Source organism: Anabas testudineus, chromosome 24 (assembly GCF_900324465.2).
Source record: "Anabas testudineus chromosome 24, fAnaTes1.2, whole genome shotgun sequence".
Taxonomy (NCBI): Eukaryota; Metazoa; Chordata; class Actinopteri; order Anabantiformes; family Anabantidae; genus Anabas; species Anabas testudineus.
In genome coordinates, this window is record NC_046632.1 from 7,674,071 (window position 1) to 7,697,418 (window position 23,348).

The 23,348-nt window shown below is 41.0% G+C and overlaps 2 protein-coding genes across 3 annotated transcripts; one reads left to right on the forward strand and one right to left on the reverse strand.

Moving 5' to 3' along the window:
- Window positions 1–319: 319 nt before the first annotated feature.
- On the reverse strand, window positions 320–4,428 carry tmem244 (transmembrane protein 244). Its single transcript, XM_026342008.1, has 6 exons — window positions 4,336–4,428; window positions 2,297–2,382; window positions 2,095–2,171; window positions 914–1,039; window positions 655–699; window positions 320–417 (listed from the first exon to the last, which is right to left on the reverse strand). Exons 1-6 carry the CDS (start codon window positions 4,426–4,428, stop codon window positions 320–322), a joined length of 525 nt encoding a protein of 174 aa, XP_026197793.1.
- A 4,202-nt stretch (window positions 4,429–8,630) lies between these two features.
- On the forward strand, window positions 8,631–22,225 carry tmem200a (transmembrane protein 200A). Of its 2 annotated transcripts, none has more exons than XM_026342033.1 (5): window positions 8,631–9,322; window positions 17,413–17,550; window positions 17,716–18,005; window positions 18,100–18,263; window positions 18,849–22,225. In XM_026342033.1, the coding sequence occupies exons 2-5, from the start codon at window positions 17,420–17,422 to the stop codon at window positions 19,965–19,967; spliced, it is 1,704 nt and encodes a 567-aa protein (XP_026197818.1). In that variant the 5' UTR covers window positions 8,631–9,322; window positions 17,413–17,419; the 3' UTR covers window positions 19,968–22,225. The 2 variants fall into 2 exon arrangements, with proteins under 2 accessions (XP_026197818.1, XP_026197819.1); XM_026342034.1 differs by lacking the exon at window positions 8,631–9,322 and adding an exon at window positions 9,968–10,652.
- The last annotated feature ends 1,123 nt before the right edge of the window (window positions 22,226–23,348 follow it).

Sequence of the window (23,348 nt, forward strand, 5' to 3'; positions counted from 1 at the left end):
ACACTTACATTATAACTGAAAAATAGCTGTCATCTCCTTTTATTACAATTTACTTACATTTACAAGGTAGTAGTTTGTAATGAAACAATACAAAACAATATTTAACATGCATATTTAACATGTTATATAGACAAACTCAGGCCATTTGTACAAGGAGGGATATTTTAGCTAATCAAGAAAGTTATCTGCTATATGAACAAAATCTGTCTTGTGGATACACTTTATTGAACAAATGTACACATTCTTGATGGACGTAGCTTTCTGTTAGTTACTTGCATCAGTATAAATTTAAGGTAGCAGGCTTTCCATATTGTACTCATTAGAAGTTCTGCAGTTCAGCTGGATAGACGAAGTTGCTTCGGAAGAGTTTATAGGCCAGAAGCTGTCCTCCAAATATCATCATCACCAGGCCTGAACCTGCAGAGAGGGATTAAATAATGGAGAAAATTGGATTAATTAAAGGAAGGTTTAGATACCAACAGCAGCCGCTGTCCTCAAAAACCCTTAATCTGAAGGAACCTAGGAAGTGAGTCTGGAAACAGGAAAAGTAATATCTAGAACAGACAGAAAGGAGATAGTGAAAAATAGGAAGTTTAGTTTTCATTTTCTGCAGGTGGGGTTGGAGACAGATAACAGAGGAAATATAAATCTCACCTAGAGCTATCCACCAGTGCTCAGCTGAAGGGAAGTCTGACATCACTGTGAACATACAGCACAAATGTTTAAAATGCAAAATGCAAACATTTAGCATTAGAAAATGATCTTTTTAATCTAATTTACATATACAAATGTATAGTTCCTGTGTATGTCTTTGAACGATTACAGCCAGTTACATAACTAGGTCTCCGATCCTATAAGCTGCTCTGCTCTATTGAGCCACTTAGCGTTTGTTAGTGTGCATGTGTGTGTTTACCTGCTACAGTCATCGCAACATGCAGCAGAGTGACAGTTATGGCGTAATCCCAAACCCACTCCTCTACAATCCAGGCGAACACCAGCCCCCCCAAAACATAGGTCACTTCTGTGGAAATTACACCAACTGGAAGGCAGAAGAAACAACGCATAGAAGTTGTACTTAGTTTTAATTCTGTCTCATCTTTTACTTTTATAATATTAGAAACCAAAAAGTATCATTGCTACTGCTATTGACAGACTGAAAGTCTTGACCAGTTGTAGTATTTAAATTCCATACAATGAAAAATGTAAAGATCTGTACATGGAGAGGCCAAACAACAGCTTCACAAACACATGGCACAACACAGTAGCGGCAGCTCCTCAGGACAGGACTCAGCAGTCCATCTGCACCTGAAAAAGAAGGGTCACTCCCTTAAAGACAGCAGCGTTTATATTCTGGACAGGGAAGACAAAGGGTCCAAACGATGGTGTGAGGGAAGCTGTTTAATGCAAGATTGAACGACATTTGTTGAACAGAGGAAGTAGTCTGCTGGCGTGCTCTGCCTAGCACAGGCAGTTGTCATCGTGAAATTACAATAAATAGGAATGCTCCAAAACATATTAATCAAGCAGAACATTTCTGTCTGGTTAGAAGGCCAAGCCTTTTAGAGGTGAATATCTCTGGACTGCTGGCAATACCGTTAATGAGTTTGGGTCACGGGAGGCTTTGAGAGCACCGCTCCACATTAAGATAATTTTGGGAGTATTTTTCTAGCGCATTTTAAAAAAATATACATATAAAAACAAAGTAAAAACACACACTTGTTAAAATGTACTTTGAGTCCCAAATTTAAAAGTAATGACAATGCAGCATAATGGTCCTCATTAGCACTGCATAATAATCCACATTATCTAATAGGATTACTAAAGGATTAATGTGTAAACAGCCTTCTCATGCTGTAGCTGGTGTAGGCGAAGCGATAACTATTGTATACAGGTATACTGTCAAGTAGCTTCACACAGTGTGTCACACTTACTCGAGACAAGTACACTGATCGTATGTATTAAACCTAAATCTGCAAAGTACAAACTGTGAAATTAATCTAACAGAGGTAAGGTACATTAGATATATGATCTAGAGTAGATAAACATTAAAATTGTAATGAGGCGTAGTAGTTAAATCCCCCCAGCTCTACTCACCAAGGTATTTGGGGTTCTGCCATGATGGTTGTGTTGTGTAGTCGAATGGGGCCAACAAGCTGTTGATCTCATGAACCCTAGCCAGACAAGCAGGCATTAAAACATTAGAGACACAAGACATTAACTTCGTTTCGGAGCAGAAACATACAGCTAGTTTCTGCACAAGTCTCTGTACATGCATTTAGATTACGTGTGAGTGTACCTGAGCAGTCCAATGCAGAGACTGACAACGATGTAGTAGAGAGAGTAGAAGCACACCATGCACATCAATAGATTTTGCAGGACGACCTGCGGAGCAGAGGAGCCAGTTATATTATACCTGCTGACTGATGAAGCCCTGTGGGTGTGAGCAGTAAGACCTGCTGTGTTTTTGAAATGAGCAGGTTTCCTGTGGTTAAAGGATTTATGTACAGAGGCAGAGTGAGGAGCAGTTACAGACACTGAATAACTCTAGAATCAATCTCAAACCCTTTTTTAATATTTTCATATCAGGTACAGATAAGGTTTTAGTCAGTGGTTGTTTTTGGCTCTTGAAACGCTTTTCGTTAACGGTCTGCAGATGTAAAAAAACAAGACTAGAAATACCAGGAGAGGCAGCTGTAATGACAGTTATTTAAATCTCTCTAGAGAACATGACATTTGGAAACATGTCATCATTACTTGAACTCTCGTCTGTGTCCAAAAGACGACAGCAAAACCCTGCTTCTCTCTTCATTTATGACACAAAAACGCAACGTTCATGATTACAGATAGCAGCAGACACTCTGTGCTTGGCTGCTAAACTACCTGTCATTGATGATTAACTGCAGCCTTTGCTTGAAATGAGTTACATGACACCATCAGAGAGCAAGAGATAAAGACCTTTTCCCACAGCTGACATTTGGGCTTGTCAAACACAGGTGTAACTAAAGACATTAATAATGGGGTTACGTTCCAGTCAGGTGTACCGGTGCCAGGTCCGATGCATGCTGGCTCACTGGCTTACTGGCACACCTTAACAGAATAGAGTCATTGTTAATCTTATTACTTTGACCTGTGCTTTACCTGCTGGGACAAATTAGTGAATTGCCATAAAATGTGGTTTCTATATATTAATAGTGCCCCCAACCATATATTCCCATTACTTTGATTATTCCAACTTTTCCATCTACCACTACGATTTGATCATTTCAATATGCCCAGTACTTGTTTTTTGATCAACATCAGCTGTAATCTGCTTTGTGTTCAGTGCTAATTAGCAAATGATAGCAATGCTAACACACAAAATTAAATGGTGAACATAATAAACATGAAACATCAACATTAATGTTATAATTTATTTCAAAGCACCATTCTGCCTAATTACAGTTTCTCTGTTGGCTGTTCCTAGTGTTGTTGTTCTGTTGTACTTCTTTAATATTCCTAGTTCATATACTCCAGGTTACACATGGAAATGACCATTAGTGAGAAGTAGAAGAATCGGATTAGTTTCTCATGAAAACTGTTATAGGTAGGTGTGACCCCCAGTTAATTTTGCTGTGGCCACCTCTGCTAGGAACCACATCCCTACTGAGACAGCCATGAGATGATGTTTTTCTGAAGGCAGGAATATAGGGAAGCTCATGTTACTGCGACTGTCACTGTGACACACTCTCTGTTGTTTGTCATCATCAGACTTGACTGTACTTCCAAAAAAAAAAAAAAAAAAAGCTGCTCTAGACAGGAGCTTTGACACTTGAAATTCAACCTTCAAGCTTGGTGAGCTTTGTCTGGACTCCAAAGCATGCTTGAAAAGGAGAAACATCACTCTCATTAATTCTAAAATCATATTTTGACATAAGCCTCACACAATGATCAGTTAAATGTCGATTATGATTAGGATGACATAATTAAAACAAACTTTACAGAATGTAGCAATGAATTAATGCTTGAACAAGAACAACTAATCAGCTGATCTTACATAGTGGTCTAATCCAAATGGTTATATTTCTAATAATATAATGTGTAAGATGTATCTATCCAGCCCTGGTGGTGCCATAAACTGTTTACATTGTCAGCTTAGAACACCTCTGTGCTTTTTGTACCAACAATAAAGCTGGTATTAAAATCTCTGAAAACAGACAGTAGGGGTGATTAGAAGCACAGTGTAACTCTATTAGAGATAATGATAAACACCTTGCTGTGCACTGAATCTCTACCGCCTCACAGACAATTCCTAAATCTCTACTCTAACACATTTACTACATCGCACCGTCTCCTTACCCAGGTATCACTGGGTGTAGTCTTGAGGGAAAAGGGTCCATGGCGTTTTATCAGTGTGAATCCACAACAACGACAGCAGTAGTCCAGCAACATGAATGGCTGCTGGTCTAAATGAGGAACGTAAGCTACATGTGTTTATTTGTGTGTGTGTGTGTGTGTGTGTGAGTGAGAGAGAGAGAGAGAGAGAGAGAGCATACTGGGAGGAGGCAATGCAGGTTGGATTAGAAGAAATGGGATTACTACTAAGAAGTCTGAGTAAATCCTGAAAGAGATAAAGGTGAACATACTCGAATATTAAGTGTGTGCACATACACATTACCAAAAATGATAAAGTTAGTTTGGAGACTACAAGAAGCACTACATGTTTGGACTTATAGCCTCAAAGGATTTTTATTATTTTCATTCACATGAGGTCTTTCTCTCTTTTCTCTTTTGGTTTTTTTTTTTATTTTATCCCCATGCCTCTACTATTTCCATCAAGAGGTTCCATTTTTGCTTTACCCTGACTGTGGTGCTTCTCTGTACCATTGTCCTTTCCTTCTTTTTCATTTCAACAATCTTGTTTTCTTTCTGCCTCCCTCAACTGCCTTGGTGCTGCTTCCCCTCATTCAGACCTTTTCTCTACTGTTTCTTGTCCTTCAGATAAAAATACAAAATAAAAGCAGGAAGCAGAATAGGAATAGGAACATTTCTCACACTCACATCACGCCAACACAAAAACTGATATCAGTCCAGTTTGTGACAAATCTAACAAAACCTCAACGCAGACATGATTACGATCTTGTCAGATAGTTCCCAATGTGACCACAAGATGGTAGCATGATCTCTCAAGCAAAAGGACAAAAGACATACTCGGTAAGACACAGCATAACACAAGAATAAGCATGCAAACAACCACACAAGTAGCACTGAAAGATAAAAAGCTTCCTGCCGCACCGAACGTATGATTATTGATTAACAAACAGATTTCTAGTACCACTGACACAAATAATTTAAACACAAATAAGACACAGCGAATTACAGTGATGCTGGATGATTGTGCTCATCAGGTCATAAAGAGAATATAACAAAAGAAAAAAACTGCACAATAAAATGACTTAGCAGTGGGTAAAGTGATGTGGACAAGGTAAATGGCGAAATGACGACAGTTCAACATCCCCTTCTATTTTCCAGAAATAACCCAGGAAACTCTATATTCTATTCCTCAGCGTCACAATCTGCGTATGTCTCTGTGTTTGGGGTAAAGCTCTTGCACGTGTGCCTTTGTATCCGTGAGTGTGGGGTTTACTTGGCTGCCACGGTAACCTGCATCATTGTGTAACCATAGTGATGGTGGGCAGGGAGCTGGAAGGGGGGCGCATCATGTAGAGCAATGCAGGCATTAGAACTATTCAGCCCCCTAATGTGAGTGTGTGTGTGTGTGTGTAGCTCTGGATGTTTAATTGCTGAAGTCAGATAAGAATGGCAGAAATTGCATGTATTATTTTTTATTAATTATTAATATAGCCTTTCTGGCGGCAGCATTTTCTCTTTGTCTATAAAACTGCTGCAATCAATCCGAGTTCAGTCATATGGGTTAAAGGAATAAAAACTTTTCATTCATTCACTTTTGATCCATACCACCCTCGCCAATGCACAGTTCTAGCTATAGAAATGTTTTCCACAGCTTCAAGTGATTCTTGTTTTTCTGCTAAGATAACGTTATCCTAGCCTCAGCTTTCTATTTACCGTATAGACATAAGAGTCTATCTCTGAGTAAGACTGCAAGGGTCTTTCCCACAATGTCAAAATTTTGCATCAGCAGCAGGTGCTGTTACGTGTGTGGTTGTGAAAATAAGTGTCACCGCTTTAAGTCCAGTTTTAACTTGACTTTAGATGCATATCAACGTATTTATGAATTATTAAACCCTCACTAAACCTTAAATGACAGACACAAGAGGTAAATTCTGCAAGGAGCATAGTGGAAATACAACTAATTATAAAGGCTTTTTATCAAATAGCAGTACATTCAGCTATCAGTCTGAGGCATTTTACCAGTTCAAGGCTTAATACTAGAATGACAAATGGGACTGATAGAGACACTTCACCGGAGAGCTCCTGTGTCTAGAGAGAATGTTTACACCACATGAGTGAGTTTAAACCATCTGTGTTGTATCCACAGAGGCAGAGAAATGAACACACTGTATCACTGCCGTTCTCCTGATGTCTTTTTAAGTTCTTTGAAAGCCAATTCAATACTCAGAGAGGGAGAGAGCTACTCATGAAAAGACTGACCTACATGTTAACATGGCGGGTCATAGGAACCGAGAGACTGCAATTAGCATTCAGTGTGTGCATGTGTGTGTGTGAGCGTGTGTGGTAAGGTTTTGACGTCACATGAACACGCACTGTGATACATCATAATTCATTCAAGATAGACAAAAATAGGCAACAGTAACTAGGAGGAAAGAGGATGGCAATCGCATGACACTTGAGAGAAGAAGCGGAAAAAGCGAAACAAATAAACACAGACAGAACAAAAAGGGGAATATGAAAATCACTTTCAAGCAAAAAGAGCATATTTTCATATATTTCTAATAATTAAATATATTTACTATTTGCTATGGTGGCTCTCAGGTGCAGCTCTAATGTAGATGTGGTCCAATAGAAAAATAAATAGAGACACAGGTTTTAAACCTTGCTTTTAAACAAACAATACAATTGAAAACTGGTGCACTTCCTTCTCTACTCGAGTAGTGAGACAGTCAATCTTCTGACATTTTACAGAATGAATGATTAATATAGACAATTGAAAAAAACTGCAGCGGAAACCAGGTCTTCGTATTTCTTCCTCTTTCAGACAATTATCCAATCACTAAGCCTGAAATAACCCTTGTACATCTCATTGGTTTTCACTTGGCCTGTCAATCATCCTTTGATCCACGGAGATATTTGCATATCAAATAAAAAAAAGCCTCCCTACCTCGTCCACTTTCCCTCTCCTCACTCCTCTGTTCTTTTCACCTCTTATCTCCTTCCTTCCCCATCTTTCCCCGTTTCCCCTATCCTATCCTAAAGCTCCCCCATTTTATCTCTTCCTCCTCTTTCCAATGATCCTTTGCTCCTGGTTCCAGCTTACGTTTAATTATTTAGCTGCAGACTTCTGTCCACAGCTGCTTACAATAAGTATAACACAAAACATCAACACATTTAGTAAATCCCAGAAACCCAAGTGGGCTCGTAAATGGGAAATGCAACAGTCAACAATATAGGGCTTTGTTTTTCCTCCTGTTTTTCTTTTCCCACACTCTCTCCACTTCTTGGTCCTCGTCGTCTTCCTCCTGTTCTCTTTCTCTCTTGCCCTTCTACAGTATGTTTTCATTTGGATCCTTTATGGAATGTAAATACAGCAACTGACTGACCACTGCACCAGGGATGTGACTTCCACATGAATCTCTACTGGCTGTCTCATGGCTGTGGGGTTGAAATAATAAGGATTTCTATGATGATTTCAAGCTCCTGATTTATTAAAGATCTGTAAAAAGGTGTGTGGAGTTTGGGGTTTACATCAGATGATGGTAGTCGTCATCTTAGCGAATGCAGTGTCTTAATCATTGTGTCCAAGTGTGTATATTCAGTGTGCTTGTTCAGCTGTACCACTAACCCTCAGGGTGTTTCATTTCTTGCCAAATGAATCTCATGCTTTTCAACAAATAATGATCTTGGTCTCTGTCTATGTCCTTCTCTCACACACACAGTGGTATCCCATTGTTCCACATACTGTATGTGGAACAATGTCTGTTTTACAGGCTTTTAACTTCACCCCATCTGTTTTTTTTTTTTTTTTTTTTGACTGCATTCCAGCATGTAAATACAGGAAATGACATACATGCCAACATCTGCAACGTTTTTGCTGCCCTCTCCTTCTCCGTGTGTACACAGAGACAGCAAAAGTTGAAAAGTTGAGCAAAAACACAGCACTCTGTGATACTCTGTGATACAGAGTATTTAACATTACAAGCTGATCCATTGTTCCTAATGCTGTGCACCACCAATGCCACTTTCTCCCTATTTTTCCTTACAGCCAGTCACGGACGCATCATCTGCGCCCTACACATGCAAGAAAGCAAGGCACGAAGCCTCGTTCCCCTCCATAAATATGCGCGCACTCATCACATACATGCATGCATGCATCCAGAAATACTACCTTCCCAGAGCGCATACCATTCACCCCCATCTCTCGCGTTTTCTCACTCCCTCCTCTCACATACACCTCTGTGAAAGCCTCTCACATTCCCACAAGCGTAGAAGCGCTTTGAGGGACCGGATGGAGCTGCCGCGTTTTACTCCGGCTCAGAGGAGTGAAAAACACGCTCTGTTCGCTGGTGTTCACTGTTTACTATCTTTTTCTACTGCTGCTGAGGTTTTCTAAAGAGAAATAACATCCTTTTTCTGTTTTTTTTTTTTTTCTGATGTGAAATCAGGATTTGGGACACGGAAACGAGGAATAGCGAGTTTTACGCATACACAACCTCCTAACATCTGTTACACGAGCGGCTAAGAAGACATTTTTTCGGTTGGGGAATTACAGTCTGAGCATTTAGGACTTCCAACAGGCGGAATGTGTTGAAGGATTTTCCTTCAGTCGTGATTAGGAGCTTGTTTCACCGCCGTCATTGTCCGGAGCGCACGAACGCTCCACATGGCGTAAAACGTAAAGTCACCAGAATTTACAGTCTGAAACCTCTCAAGGCAAATCTGACCTAGACAAACTGTAGTAATATCAATATATCGCCTCCACTGAGGAACTTGGATGTTTGTAAAAGACTGTGCTGTTGTTTCCCAAATGCTGCACGGACGCGGTCTCCTGTCATCTTCATTTTCTCCGGCATTTCAGTGGAAGTAGTCTTCAAAGTGGAAGATGGCTTTATGCTCTCCCTGAGGTTACAGCTTAACCCCCCTGCATGCCTAATGGCATAGTGGCAGTGATAAGTCAGCATTTGTAAAGGTAAGAACTCAGCTGTCTCTGACCTCTCCAACTCGGACTTTTTAAGCACTTGCGATGAAACAATTCAAGTTGACGGCTCGACGGTCTTTCTTTTTAATCCCATATATATTTAATGGCAGCTTGATTCATATTTGATGAACAGGGAAGTTTACCATCAGCCAGCAGCCCTAACAGTAGTGGCCACATCTATTCGACTGAAATGGATGAGTTTTATGAGCTGTTATCCACGATAGTCCAGCATATTCCATGTTAGTGCGTTTTTATTTATTAAGGAAGGAATCCTACAAAAATGATCACTTCTCTGTGAGCTTGCTGTTTTTTTGTTTGCTGATTTAAAGTGATCCCAAAGAAACCTCTTGAATGTGGACACAGCCTTGTCATGTCAACATCAGAAGTGAGCAAAATTCTGATGAAACAGATGGTCTGTCACTGTTTTGCATGTGTGTCTTCAGTGTTACTGCACTAATGCTGGTGAATTAGGAGGACCTCTTATCTTGAGAGCTGTCTGAAGAAGTAGGGCGACTGACTGAGCCAAATGGATCATAGTGAGACACTGCTTGCCAAAGACTTTACGCAGAAATGCGTCTGAGTTTTTAATCTGAGAATCATTAAGCTGCATGCACCATATTAAATCCTTCTTCACTGGAGAACAATTATCACGCTAACTGGATAATCATGTTTAAATGCCCCTCTGGAAGATCAGCAGATCCTTCACATTGTCACTCCGAAGATCCCCATGGAGAGGTGTGCGCGCTGTGTTGAAGGCCACATTAAATAAGAACAGTACGTTTATGGAAAGCATTAGTGTGGTGTTATTATCTATTCATCTAGGGAGAGAAAGCTTCAAGAATCCCAGCATGGACCCTACAATGGTCCCAGGATTCCAGTTTGGGCACAAGTGATGCTGGGCAGTTGGAGACAGCTCATGCCTAGGGATGAGTGTGGGTGACAATTGGGACTGAGGAAGACAGAATGAGTCATTTTCCTGGAATCAGCAGGGGCCTCACTCCAGCACGCAGGCTCGTGCCTGGCAGGAGCATCTGATGATTCAATTCAAAACTTAATTCAATTGAGTAGAGCTGAATTTACCACTGGATGTAATGACACTGATTCAGTGTGAAGCATGTGAGACTGGAAAAAAAAAAAAAAAGAGCAGTATGGATCATCGAAATAATGAGGAAAAATAAACATCTTGGTAAAGGGTACAATGGATTTGACACTTCAGTGCTTGCATCAGAACATGTGCTGGCAAAAGGTCAGCAGGAAAACACAAAGTGACATATTCTCCAGACAGATGACTCACCCTTGACCACGAGTCGGCAGGAGAAGAGTAATTCACAAACACATACTCGCTATCTGTTTATCCTTTGCTCATTCATTTTCCTCCGATACTCCCCTGCCTTCCTCTATCTGCTCAGAGCTTTCTGTGCTCTTTGCATCCCCTGTGTCTTCTCTAATGACAGCTAATTTCCCAGGGAACGTGCGATCAAATAAAATGGCCATCAAACACCTTTTAATCCCATAAACCAAATGGCAGTCTGCTTCCCTGGCGAGCTACAAGCCCAAAAAGGACAGAGACTTGAGTCAGGATGTGAGGTTCATGCAGAGGTCTGATTACTCATAGCCAGAACCAGCCAGACCCGGACTTAAAAGCATGAGCTAGCCGATTCTTTGACTCAATTATAAATCACCCTAATGGTAGAAAACAACACACTGAATGGTGCAAGGTTAGAGATCATCTTTATATGATGCAAAATTATAAAAATGTTTGTTCTTTTTTAAGTCTACCTGCTGATGAGACCTCTTCTCAGGGCTTTGTGGGTGCATACCAACTGAGCATTACGAAAGATCTAATACAACAACAAACACGTCTTTCATTCAATTCAATTTAATTCCATTTTATTTGTATAGAGCCAAATCACAAGTCTTCTCAAGGCACTTTACAGTGTTTCAGGTTTAAAACCTTACAACTGTATACAGAGTTATATAGAAAACCAAACAAGCATTAGCCAACAGTGGAGAGGAAAGACTCCCTTTAAAGGAAGAAACCTCCAGCAGGACCAGGCTCAGTGTGGGCGGCCATCTGCCTCGACATGTTAGGGTGAGTGGAAAGAGGAGCGAGAAAAGAACAGCAACAACAAGCAGCAAAAGCATTCAGCGGGTTGGTGGATGTACAGTTCCAAGGCCGAGGATACCTGTAGAAAAATAAAGAGAGAGGGAGACAGAGAGGAGAAAGCAGAACTACAGGAGAGAGAAGGCACAAAGTTAACGACATGCAATGGTAGCATTTGAATGGATTGAGGAGAGGATCAGAGGTCGCCCAGCAGACTAACCTATAGCAGAATAATTAAGACATGGTTCAGAGTCATCTGAGCCAGCAACTGCAAGCTTTATCGGATAATGTGAGCACTTGTGTGTCATTAACATGATCATTTTTACCATCTCTACCTATATCATACATGAAAACACTAACTGAAAACACCTGTACGTGCTCGTTCTGGCTTGGCTTAACAGCTTTTTGATTCCAAAATACTATGTTTATCTGATAAAGCAGCACATGCACAGAGTAGAGGAAGTCAGACTGTTTTGTGGAAGCCTTTTTTGTGCTGCTAATATCAAGGCCGTTTCATTAGAAAATGAAAGGAAGACAAGGAGACTTCTATCTAACCACTCACACAGACAGACACCTGAAATATCAACCAATACCAATATCTCAGAAACTCTGCAGAACCAATTATGTTAAAAATCTGGCAGTAAATATAAATAAGGATCTACATTTTAACTGCTTCATTGTAGCTGACACTGGTTCATTAAAATATGCCTGGATCAGCTCTGAAACCAGTCCACAGGATCAACCTGGAACATGGCTGTGTGTGATGGGAGATAGCTATCTTGGCAATTCTTTGTCAATCTATGGTCCAATAGAAAATGACAGTATTGCACAGGATAGAATCCTTGATAACAAGACATACACCAGCTTATAAAGAAAAGAAATGCAACAAAGTCTAAATTTCACCAGGAGATGAAGGGATTTTTGGGACAGCGATGTGATTGAGATTGCCTTGGGCTGCTTTCCTGTAGCTGACTCTGACCTCTGAGTTTTGTGGAAAGAAAAAACAAACAGGGAATTTCACCTCGGGGATAAACACGGCTAATAAGTCAAACGTGTAGCTGTAAAAACCTGCTTGAGCTACGGGGCACATCGTGAGATGTAACCCATGTCACAAATTAGTGTCCTGTGTCATCGCATCTCTCAGTCGCACCTTGCCTGTCACGTCCCGCCTGGTGAAGCAGAAAAATAGTTTTAAAGGTTGATATTGTGATGTGGCATGTTTCAGCCGATCAACATTAATTCTGTTTATGTTGCTGGAGTGTACACAAACACAGGTTCATCGGCAACAAACTCATCTACAGTAATGTGTCCATGGAATATTAACAGACATGTGGGGCTCTGCAAAAACAAAAATTTCCCCCATCCCCTCTAAAAAACTAGGTTGATAAAAAAACTGATGAACTTCATCCCGGCACCTATTTGGTGAAGTGATTACCTACTGATTAAATTAATATAATGTGTACAGGATTTGCACTCAATGGACCAAGACGCTGACTATTAAAATACTCAACTGTCTCCCAGTTTCAGTATATCATGTTAAATGTGGTGTAGAGAACATAGAAGAGTACAGAAGATATTGTTCACTGCAACTTTGCCCTTGACTCGAAGGAGTATTTTCATCTGGCTCTGCAAAAGAAAAAAATAGTTACAAGTAGTAATATATGACTTTTGATATCTCAAACATTTGCTAAAACTCCAAATTAGCCATAACAATAAAGAAATAAAAAAAACCCACTGGAGAGACAGAAATAGTGCTTACTAGTGCTGCTGAGGGTAATGTTACATGTTTCCATGAGAGCCATTGACACAGTATTCGTTTTCACATTTATTAGAGCAATTTAGCCTCGGTTAACCTTACTAGAGCAGTTTATGACACAGAAACAAAAACACATGGCTATAATTGGAGACATACTGTACTGTTTATTTTTTCTTCCTGGCCAGCTCCATTTTTATCTCTCTGCTCATTCCTCGCTCATTGCCGCTCTCCTGGCTGCTTTCATTTCTTACCTCATCTGCGTCCGTGCTAGATGTCTTTCTCCATGACGTGTAAGCGTACGGTTCTCTGAAGTGAGTCACACCAACTTTTCCCCAGCATGCTTCAAGAGTTAAAAGCATCTCTGAAGTTTGTAACATGTAGATCAAACCTCCTCCGTTTCCTTCCTCCCTGTTTTTCCCCTCTGGCTGTCTTCTCCTGATCCTGATGTCTTGCATCTTCGTCCCCCCCCCCCCAACTGGGGTTGTTCTTCTTCTCCTCTTCACCTTCTTGCTTACCTTGCCTGTTCTGTTTATTCTTTAATGTGTGTGCAATCAGAGACACGACTGGAGAGCTTTAGCACATGTAGCATGTACAAGATGAAATTAACACCTTGAATTCAAATGCTGACAGTGCAAAAAAACAAGATGGGATTGTCAGGGAGCTTTCGTGCTAAAGTCACTCTCCCTATATGTTCTCATCCCTGGTGTCTCCATTTCACTACTGTATCCCCTGCTCTAATTTCATCCCTCTGGCCAAATGCATTACGTCTCCATATCCACCCCACCCCCATAATATCCACACACAGAAATATAAATATAACTAAAAAGGATATATGGGAAATACCCTTGACAAGATATAGGCTTAACGATATACCTGTCATTAACTGTGCGTGCAGCTGGTAGTTGCTATAGAAACATGTCACCTAGCAGCAGGGCATGTAGTTGCTATAGGGACAATACATCATGTGACATATATAGATAACTTCCTGTTACACTACAAAAGGCATCTCCCTGCACACAGGCGCAGCACACGCAGAGGAATCAGAAAGTGTCACAAAATCTCTGAGCACGTGATGTAGTGGAGACAGACTGGGACTGTTTCCTGAAGGTGAGACATAATAAATAGTAAGTGTTTCACCATACATGGATTATTCAGTCATTAATAAGCTGATCGCATGGAAACTAATTCATTATTTATTCATTTAGAAATGGAAAATGGAGCAAGTAATTTTTGCCTTATTTATAAGTTTTATCAAATAGGAAGTAAAAAAACAGTTGTGGTCATTGCACACTGTGTAGAAAGCCTAGCTGTATCAGAACCTGAGCAGTTGTCTCATTAGACTGCTGCTGTGTCTGTTTGACAGCATTTCGTTGTCTATGCTCCACTTGTTTCTCACTTCAGTCTTGTTAAAACTACAGATGCACTTGGATTGTTTTCTGCCTCTGTCCTGACATCACTGAAAAGAAAAGCACTTCCCTCTGTCCTCCTGTTATTGTTTTTGTCCTCTTTCTATCAGCTCATCACCCCTACTTTGTCTCCTCAAAACACTTTCTACCACAGTTTTACTGTGCAAGGTTTTAAGTTTCCACCCAAAACCCTGTTGCACCCTTGTAGATGCTGCGACTTGTGTTACTGTAGCCTCCTTTACACAGAAACACTGCAATATTGGCGAGAAGGTTTTACCCTCTTGAAGCCCCATATCTATTTACACTGCACTTTAAAGAAGCAGGCACCCTGGCTTTAGTTGTGTGGCATTTAATGCTACATATTACATGCACATTGGATGATCGTTAACATTACCGGTGTGCTTTTGCAAATTTTGCACATTTTAGAAAATATTTCACCAAATTTTCACACATCTTCTATTTAAGCCCCGATGCCGCCTCGGCCCTTTCGCACAGGTGGTGGGGTGAACTCACCACGCCTCTGACGCTACCTCTCGAGGTGGCTTGGTACCTCTTATACAGCACAGCGAGGTGGCTTATTGGCACTGTAAAGCGTCCTTGTGTAAAAGGGGCTTCTATCTCAGTCCTCTGTGCTTGTCCTGCCCTCCCATCCGTCCCTTTTCTCCACTTTCAGTAAGCTGAGGAAATCTCTCCTCCTGCTCATGAAACATTGTGTGGGATCCTGCCTGACGCACACTAAGGAGCAAAACGAAAGAATGAAATAGAGAGACAGAGTGAGAGGGAGTGCAGAAAAACCTGAGAACCCAGACTTGTGTGATTCACCATCTGTGGCAAAGCACTTTCCTACACCAGTTTTACCAAAATGATGATTGGCATAAAAAATGTATTAAAATGTGAGAAGGAGAAAAGAGGGTGGGAGGAGAGAACGTCTGGTCTTTTGTGAGATTCACAGTTATTTTGAATACTGAAAGCATTGTCCGACTTTGATTCTTAAGACAGACTTTATTGCTTTGAGATATGTGCAAAAAAAAAAAGGAGTGAGAAAAGAGGAAAGTGACGAAATAAAATTAAAATTAGAAACATTTTAAAATAGATCCAAGAGGACAGAGGATAGGGGAGGAGAAAGACAAACACAGTCGAGAGAGATAAGAGGAGAGACTGGAGGAAAAGGAAGTATAAGAGAGAGAAATTACTCAGGGTCACAACCAGAATCTATTAGCACGCAGGGTGAGGATGGAAGGAAACGGGAGAGATTTCCAGATACAGACAGGAGGAAGAAGGAGACGGAGAGGGATGTGAAGCAAGGAGGCTGAGAAGAGACAGACGAAGGTCACGGGTGTATTCTTGTTCCCATGCTAAATCTGCTTCATCCTCTTACATACACAGACACACACACCCACACAATAACAAACAGGCACAGGAAAAAAACTAAACAAATAACGACACCTATTATAAAAATTATACCTCACAGTTATTTTGTGATAGACAAATAAAGTAATACCATAGACACAACTTGATAATAATACCGTAACCCCCTTCACCCCACGGCCTAATGTCATAATCGTGCTTTGCCGCAGCAGCAGTACTAGTGGGGCTATAGCTGAAGCATCTGATATTACACATGAAACACCCTTATCGTGCCCTTTAGATGATCTATGGCAGCTTTCTCCAGCTTTCTTCACTCTGGAAGGCTTTCTACTCTATGGCTGTTTAATGGAGATGCCATGGCAGCTGACCCTCACCAGCTGTGGATCACTGTGATGCCGTCAACTGGTTTAAACCTTTAGTTAAAACTTGGAGCAGACATCCCACCTAATAGAAGCAGCCACTTCACCTGTATACTTAACCTAATACTTGATGTTTTCATATAATTTCTAAACTTTTGTTATGATTCAACGTCAACTGTAGTCTATTTGATGCTCTTAGTGCTCGACAGGACAATGCTAATGTTTATGTGAGCCCAGATTAACAGGCATTTAAAGCCAAATGAGGGCTCCTGAAATAAGCCTGTGTTTGTTTTAAACCCTCTTCCTTTTAGTAACTATTAATAGACATGTGAGCAGCTGGTGAGCAAAGACTATGATTCATTTGAATAATATATCAGAATTGCTGCTCGGTATTTCCAATTTTATAGCTGCAATGGCAACGTAAATATTGACAATAAACACAACAATAAAAATGCAAATGCTGTAAATACAGGATGAGTAAACTACAAGCCAAGAAAGCATGCATTGTATGTCGCTGTCTTGCTTCTGTCTATATCTCTAATAATGCTGTAAACAAGCATAATGCAGGGATGAATATTGTATTTGACACACACACACACACACAAACAACTGGCCATGTTTTCCTAAATGCTGACATCACCAGTAAACAGAAGAGGTGGCTCTACTGAGTGTGTGCTGTTTTGTATGATGACACCCGCATCACTGTTAAAATCTAAACTTCTTTCCTTGAACTTAGGATGACACCTAAAGTCTGACACACTTTCCCAGTAAACCGTGTGTAAAAAAAGCAGCTGTGCAAAGTGACTGTGCTGTATGTGATGCAGCACTTTGGATATTGAGTATTTTATATCTATATTTAGAGCATCTGGGAGACTTTGGCTACTACTAAAATACATACATGAATACTTAGACATGTTTCTAATCATGAATGTTGATAATGCTTTTTCCTGTGTTTGTGCTTCCACCAGATGAACTTTTTTCAGTTGCATCAGCTCTTTTACTGACCTGTAAACACACTCACATGTTGCAGATACGCCAAATCACATATTAAATTAATTATTAATGTGTGTGCTCGTCTGCATGTGCAGGATAAGTATGACTGCAGCAGCAGGTGTGCTAACAGGCTTGGCCAAGCTAAAACGTCAAGACTCTGCCCGCTCTCAGCATCGGTCCATACCAGCTGGATCCCAAGGTCTGGGAAATGCCGCCCCAGAGGCTGCCCCTAGGTGATTACCTAAGCTTTACTATCATAAATTTTAATACAACATGGACTGGAAAACATTGCACAAATATTTCTTGCAGACTCTGTGCAAGGTAGACGCTGGTTTTGTATCGCTACCTGTCTCTAAAAGCAATTTGAGCTTATTTTAATTTTTCTTTTTTTAATCCAGAAGGAGGAAGCGACGCACTGATGTCGTGGTGGTACGTGGAAGGCTCCGCCTCTACTCTGCATCTGGGTTTTTCCTTCTTCTGGGACTGATTATTTTGGCAATAGGGATCGGCATGGCAATGCTGGGTTACTGGCCGCACAGTCCCTCGGCAAAAACACTGACTGGGGGAGGATCTCAGGCAACGACACCAGGAGGGCACAGCACAACTCCTACAAGTGAGGGAAATAGAACCAAGATGGCCGTCACAGAGGGGGGTGTAGCCAACTCCAGTACAACTCATAATGTGCAAGGTAAGGAAATAGCAGGGTGATTACAATATTAAACTTGTCTTAACAGTTAATAAAAAATGTCTCATACCATAAACGTGTTCTCTGTGTCTTGTAGGAGCATCCGCCAAGCAGACTGGGAGTCGTCTGACGCGGTTCCTGGAACAGAATCTTCACTCAGAGAGGATGAAGATGCTCGGGCCCTTCACCATGGGAATTGGGATTTTCATCTTTATCTGTGCTAACGCCATACTGCATGAAAACAGAGACAGAGAAACAAAGGTAGGGTGGAAATCCACAGATCCACACACATCCTGGAACATGCGCTCGCGCCTATAGTGCCTGAAGCTGGAGAAGTCATACAATAGAATTACAATTTGAATTTCTGGGTTACATAACTGCATTTTGTTCTCCGGAAAAGGTGCTGAGGGAAAAATTCAGACATTTCAATTCCAAAACACAAAAGCTAAGTCACTAAATATTCATGACTAATATTCTTTCCTTTATTCTTATTTTTAGTCCTACAATATCTACAAAGTGAAGGACATGCACACTGCAGTCAGTCCTATTCATCACCTCTACATTACTAACATGCAGATCAGATTTCTTCCCGACCTCCTTCCACCCTTATCTCTGCAATGTTCCTCAAATCACATTACCCTTATTCGTACACTCTCTCACTCCCAGCCTTGATTCATTTAATCGTTCCCAACTCCCTTCCCCCCTTTCAGTAAGTGCATGTGAAAAACATGAGCTCCAAGGTCACAAAATCTAATTCACTAATAAAATAAGATTATATTAAAACATTGTCGGATACAACGCTCTTACTCGTGCTAATAATAATAATATATTTATCTTCTTCACTAGATAATCCATATGAGAGACATGTACTCCACAGTCATTGACATCCATCGTCTTAGGCAGAAAGAGCAAAGACAGCACCATCACCGCAACAGCACCTATGCAAGAGAAGCTGGGGATCTTCGAGCCTTTGGAGGTGACAGTGCATTGCGGCTAGCCAGCAACTCGCTCCTGGCCTTCTCTTCTCGGGCTGGAGGCAGTTCTGGAGGGGGTGGTGGATCTACAGAAGAGGAGGAGGTGCTGTTAGGGCATGAGGACTTTCACAGACACAGAGAGCAGGCCAAGTTCGACTGTAGCTTTGTGGGGCTTATAGCGCCGCTCTACCGTGATCGCTCCTTCTGTGGCCCAGGGCTCGGTTTGGCTCACTCAGATTCAACGCGCCACCAGTGGTCAGTGGATAGAGATGGGGAAAAAGGAGGACACCATGCACGATCTATTGTCTCCTCCTCTATCTCAGCATTTACACTGCCTGTTATAAAACTCAACAACTGCGTAATTGATGAACCAGAGATGGAGGCCATTACTGAGGAGGACAGAAGAGAAGAGAGACGAGACGGAGAGAGGTCTCAGCCTCTGAGTTCAATGGAGTCTCTGGCCGTTCCTGTAGCATCTGTTGCCAAGGCCTCCAAACCACCAGGCTTACACCGGAGTAATTCTGCCTCCTCCTCGTCCCACTGCTCCTCTATCTCCTCTTCCTCCCTCTCTCCCAGTCCTTCATCTACCTCAGGCTGCTGGCTGTCTCCAGGAGCAGCAAGGAGTGACTTTGGCTCCAACTCCTCCCTGCACATGCTCAGCAGCCACTCCAAGTCTCTGGACCTGGAGCGTGGAACGAGCATGCTCAGCGTGCACCCAGAGCAGAGGAAGCACCCCAGCTGGCCGCGCCTGGACCGTAGCAACAGCAGCCGCTGTAACAGTGGCAACCGGGGCAGCAGTAAAGGCTACACGCGCCTGGAAAACAGGGAAGAGCAAGGAGAGCTGCTGCCATCGTCTGTGACAGTGAGACGTGACTACAGTAAGCGTGAAAAGCTGCTAATGATATCAAGGTCACATAATAATCTGAGCTTTGAGCATGATGAGTTTAAAAGCAGCACACTGAAGAGAGGATGTTCTGAGACTCGATTCTGATGCCAGTGAACTAAAGGTTGGGAAGACATTTCTGTCTTTTTTCTGTAAATTGCTCTCTAGACAGTTTGAGTCTGTTTGTGTCAGATGGAAACTGACAAGTTTAACAGCTGTAACCTGTAGGGAACTCAAATGTGGTATCAAAGACACTTGTTTGAGAAAACGGCTGGAGAGTAGTGAGTAATGGACCATCTTATAATAGAGCGGTGAGGCCTCAGGGTGGCAAGACTGCCAAGAGGTCCAGAGGTACGTGTAGCCCGTCCTGACGGGTGACATCTGTGGTGGTAGAGAAATAAAAGCAGACTTTTCTCAACAGGGATCGATGCCAGCGGGGCTCTTTGTTGGCAGCTGGGATTCATAGAAACTCATCACACTACATCACGAGCCCAGTATTTACAAAAATAGGATCGGAACCCTAAGACAAGGTTTTACGACTAATGTTGGTTCATTATAACATTATAAAGTTACATTTTCTTAAATCCAGGATCTGCTGGTAAAATATAGAACAGGTAGCTCAGGTAGCAGTGACATAAAGGCAAAGCGTTTTTACCAAGAACAAACCAACATGACCATTTGAAAGGATAAGTTCATTTTCTGTATTAATGGTATCTTCAACAATGACCATAAAGAACAATGAATTCCCTCTACACACGATTACTGTGTGTCTTTCTCAGACTTGGATTTGCTTATTCGAAGACCTCCACTGTTGTTCAAAAAATTAAAAACACATCACTGAGTCAATGTTTCTCCAGTATGAAAGATGTGACCTGATTTTTTTCCTGTCCTCATGGACAACTGTAAACACACAACTAGCTTTGGCCACAGCACACACCTTAACCATGAGCAGAGGGAAGCCATCGTCTCTGTATTGGGGTTGTTGAAAATGATGCTATTAAAATAGAAAATGTCTGTTATCATCCATTAATGTCAGAGGAGATGAAGCTCTGAGACAATAGAAATAAAAAAAACAAGGTTGCACCAGCGCTTATAGGTTTGTATAGAAAGACTGAGGAATATATAATAATATTCAACCTATCTATCTAAGTCAGAAGACAAAAATAAAAATGTAAGTGATCCAGAACCAGCTGCCTGGTATAAACCAGCATAAGAACTTCCACACTGCAGCAGCAGTGTATAAGATGTGTTGAAGATAAAGATATTAAAGGTGAGCAGTTTGTTGAAAAGGTGGTTTTTGTATGTTTGTGTTCATCTGATCGTCAGATTGTTGTAGATGTAGAGATTGGATCACTAGAATGGCCCTTTGCCATAGAAATATAATAAGAAGTAACAAGCTCTGTCTATGGCTCTTATTTCTTACTAGAAAAGAGTTTACTCAGGATATTCAGTATATTGTTTTGTTGTACATAGTGGTCTTTTTGTCTGTTCATGAACCTATTCAGTATTATAGAAACCCTAATACTTCAATTCTTAATACTTGAGTTCATTCACAAAGGTTATTATTGGAGTTACAAGTAAGAATCATTTTCATCACAGATTGTTTCCAGTGATTTAATGCAAAAACAAATAATGACAAATGCTAATCACATACTTAGCAGTGATGCCTCAAAATTGTGTATTAATTCAAAGTTGTTTTAATGAATTCTAAGAAACAGACATACATTTGAGGCACTTAGCCATGCTGTTTCATGCCACAGTTCATGTTTTACGACACATCCTATGTTGGCTTTTAACTTTCAACACACATTTCACCTTTTAATGAAGGATTGGTCAGGACTGAATTGAGCAACATGGAAATAATGCTTGAAAGTATTTGGTTTCACTTACTACGTGCTGAAAAGGAGTGCTGTCTTAAACCCTGACAAGTGCAACCACTGCAGCAAATATGATGCCTCCATATTGCTCATCAGCTTTGTTTGGCTGCATTTGTCAGCTGCCTTACTGATGCTGTCAAAGTGAACATGTTTGTAAATGATATAAGGGACGTTTTCTCGTCTACTTTTAACGCAACATGTGGAAAGGATTACACATGTTGTTTTTAGATCTAACATCTTATGTGTGTCCCTACTAAACACCATGTGTGTTGAGAAATGTGGCCTCTTTAAAGAGTGCAGGAATCCTGCCAGTGAGCTTCTTTAAGCAATTCCCAGCAGTTTATGGGTCAGTGTCCAATTTTATCCTCTCTCAAAATAAACTGCATTTTCAACGAAACGTGATTTGTCCTAATGACTATTCGACGTATCCCTACACACGGATTCAGGGAAAGACATAGAGTCTGTATGTTTTGGGTATTTATGCACAGTGCATACACAGGCAATACATGTATAAACACACTTAGGTGGGACCCACACCTCAACAGAACTTCTCATATCACTGATGCTTTTTTTCCCTTCTTGTCTCTTACTGCTTCTAAGCAAATGTCCGAAAATCGCTCACACATGGTGAAGGAGCAAAAAAAAAAAAAAAGCATACAAACTCTCTCTCTCACACATACACACATGCACAAATACATGTTTGCAATGTGATTCAACAGCAGAAGGCAGAACATGTCTCATCCCTTGTGTCTGTGTTTTTGAGGTAACAAATGATAATCCTAATCCTTGCTGAAGGCAGGAAACATATTTGGGCAGTAGAAACAAATGTTGTTGCCTCCAGTTCATTTTAAGGAGGTAAAGTAAAATGAATTCACTCTGCTGAGGGTTTTTGTCCCTCTCTTAGTTTTTTCCTGTTTAGGATTTCAGCCTGAAAATCTACTAAAACAACAGTTTTACTTTCGGTATTTGACTGGTGTTGTTTTATTTACAAAATTTTGGCCCATTTCATTGTTTTTACAAGACATTAGGAAACAAAATTGACCCTTAAATTTGACTTTTCTACAGTCTATCATATAAAAAACCAAGCCAAGACGATCATGACTCTACAGCCCAAAAAACAGTTCAGAGTGAAGTTTCATCAAAGTCAAAATATCAGGGACTCTTGGGATGCAAAACTTCCTGTGACTACGCTTTGGTTGCTAAGCGCATCTCTTCTCTTGACCCAGTAAGACAGATTGCAGAAAGCTACTGAATCAAATGTTCCAAATGTTTCACTGTGTGTTGGGAAGAAATCCAGGGAATCTAAATGCAAAGTGCTTTTTTCTCAGTAATCCTTGCTGCTTCGACAGGTGGTGCATCTAAATCTCAATTTCCACTTTCCGAGGGACACTGTGACCAAGCACGGCACACACTCGCTCGGCACCATCTCTGTATATGTTCAGTCCCCAGCCAGCTCGCTCCTTCTCACCTCTTTCGGCTGTGTCACACACTTCAGCTAGCTGAGGGGCTGAGAGTCTGTTCTGAAGAGGCTCGCAGCCTTATAATATTCTCTAAGGTTTTCTTTTTGTCAGCGGGATAAAAACAAAGCCGACAATTAATCTGTTCTATGACA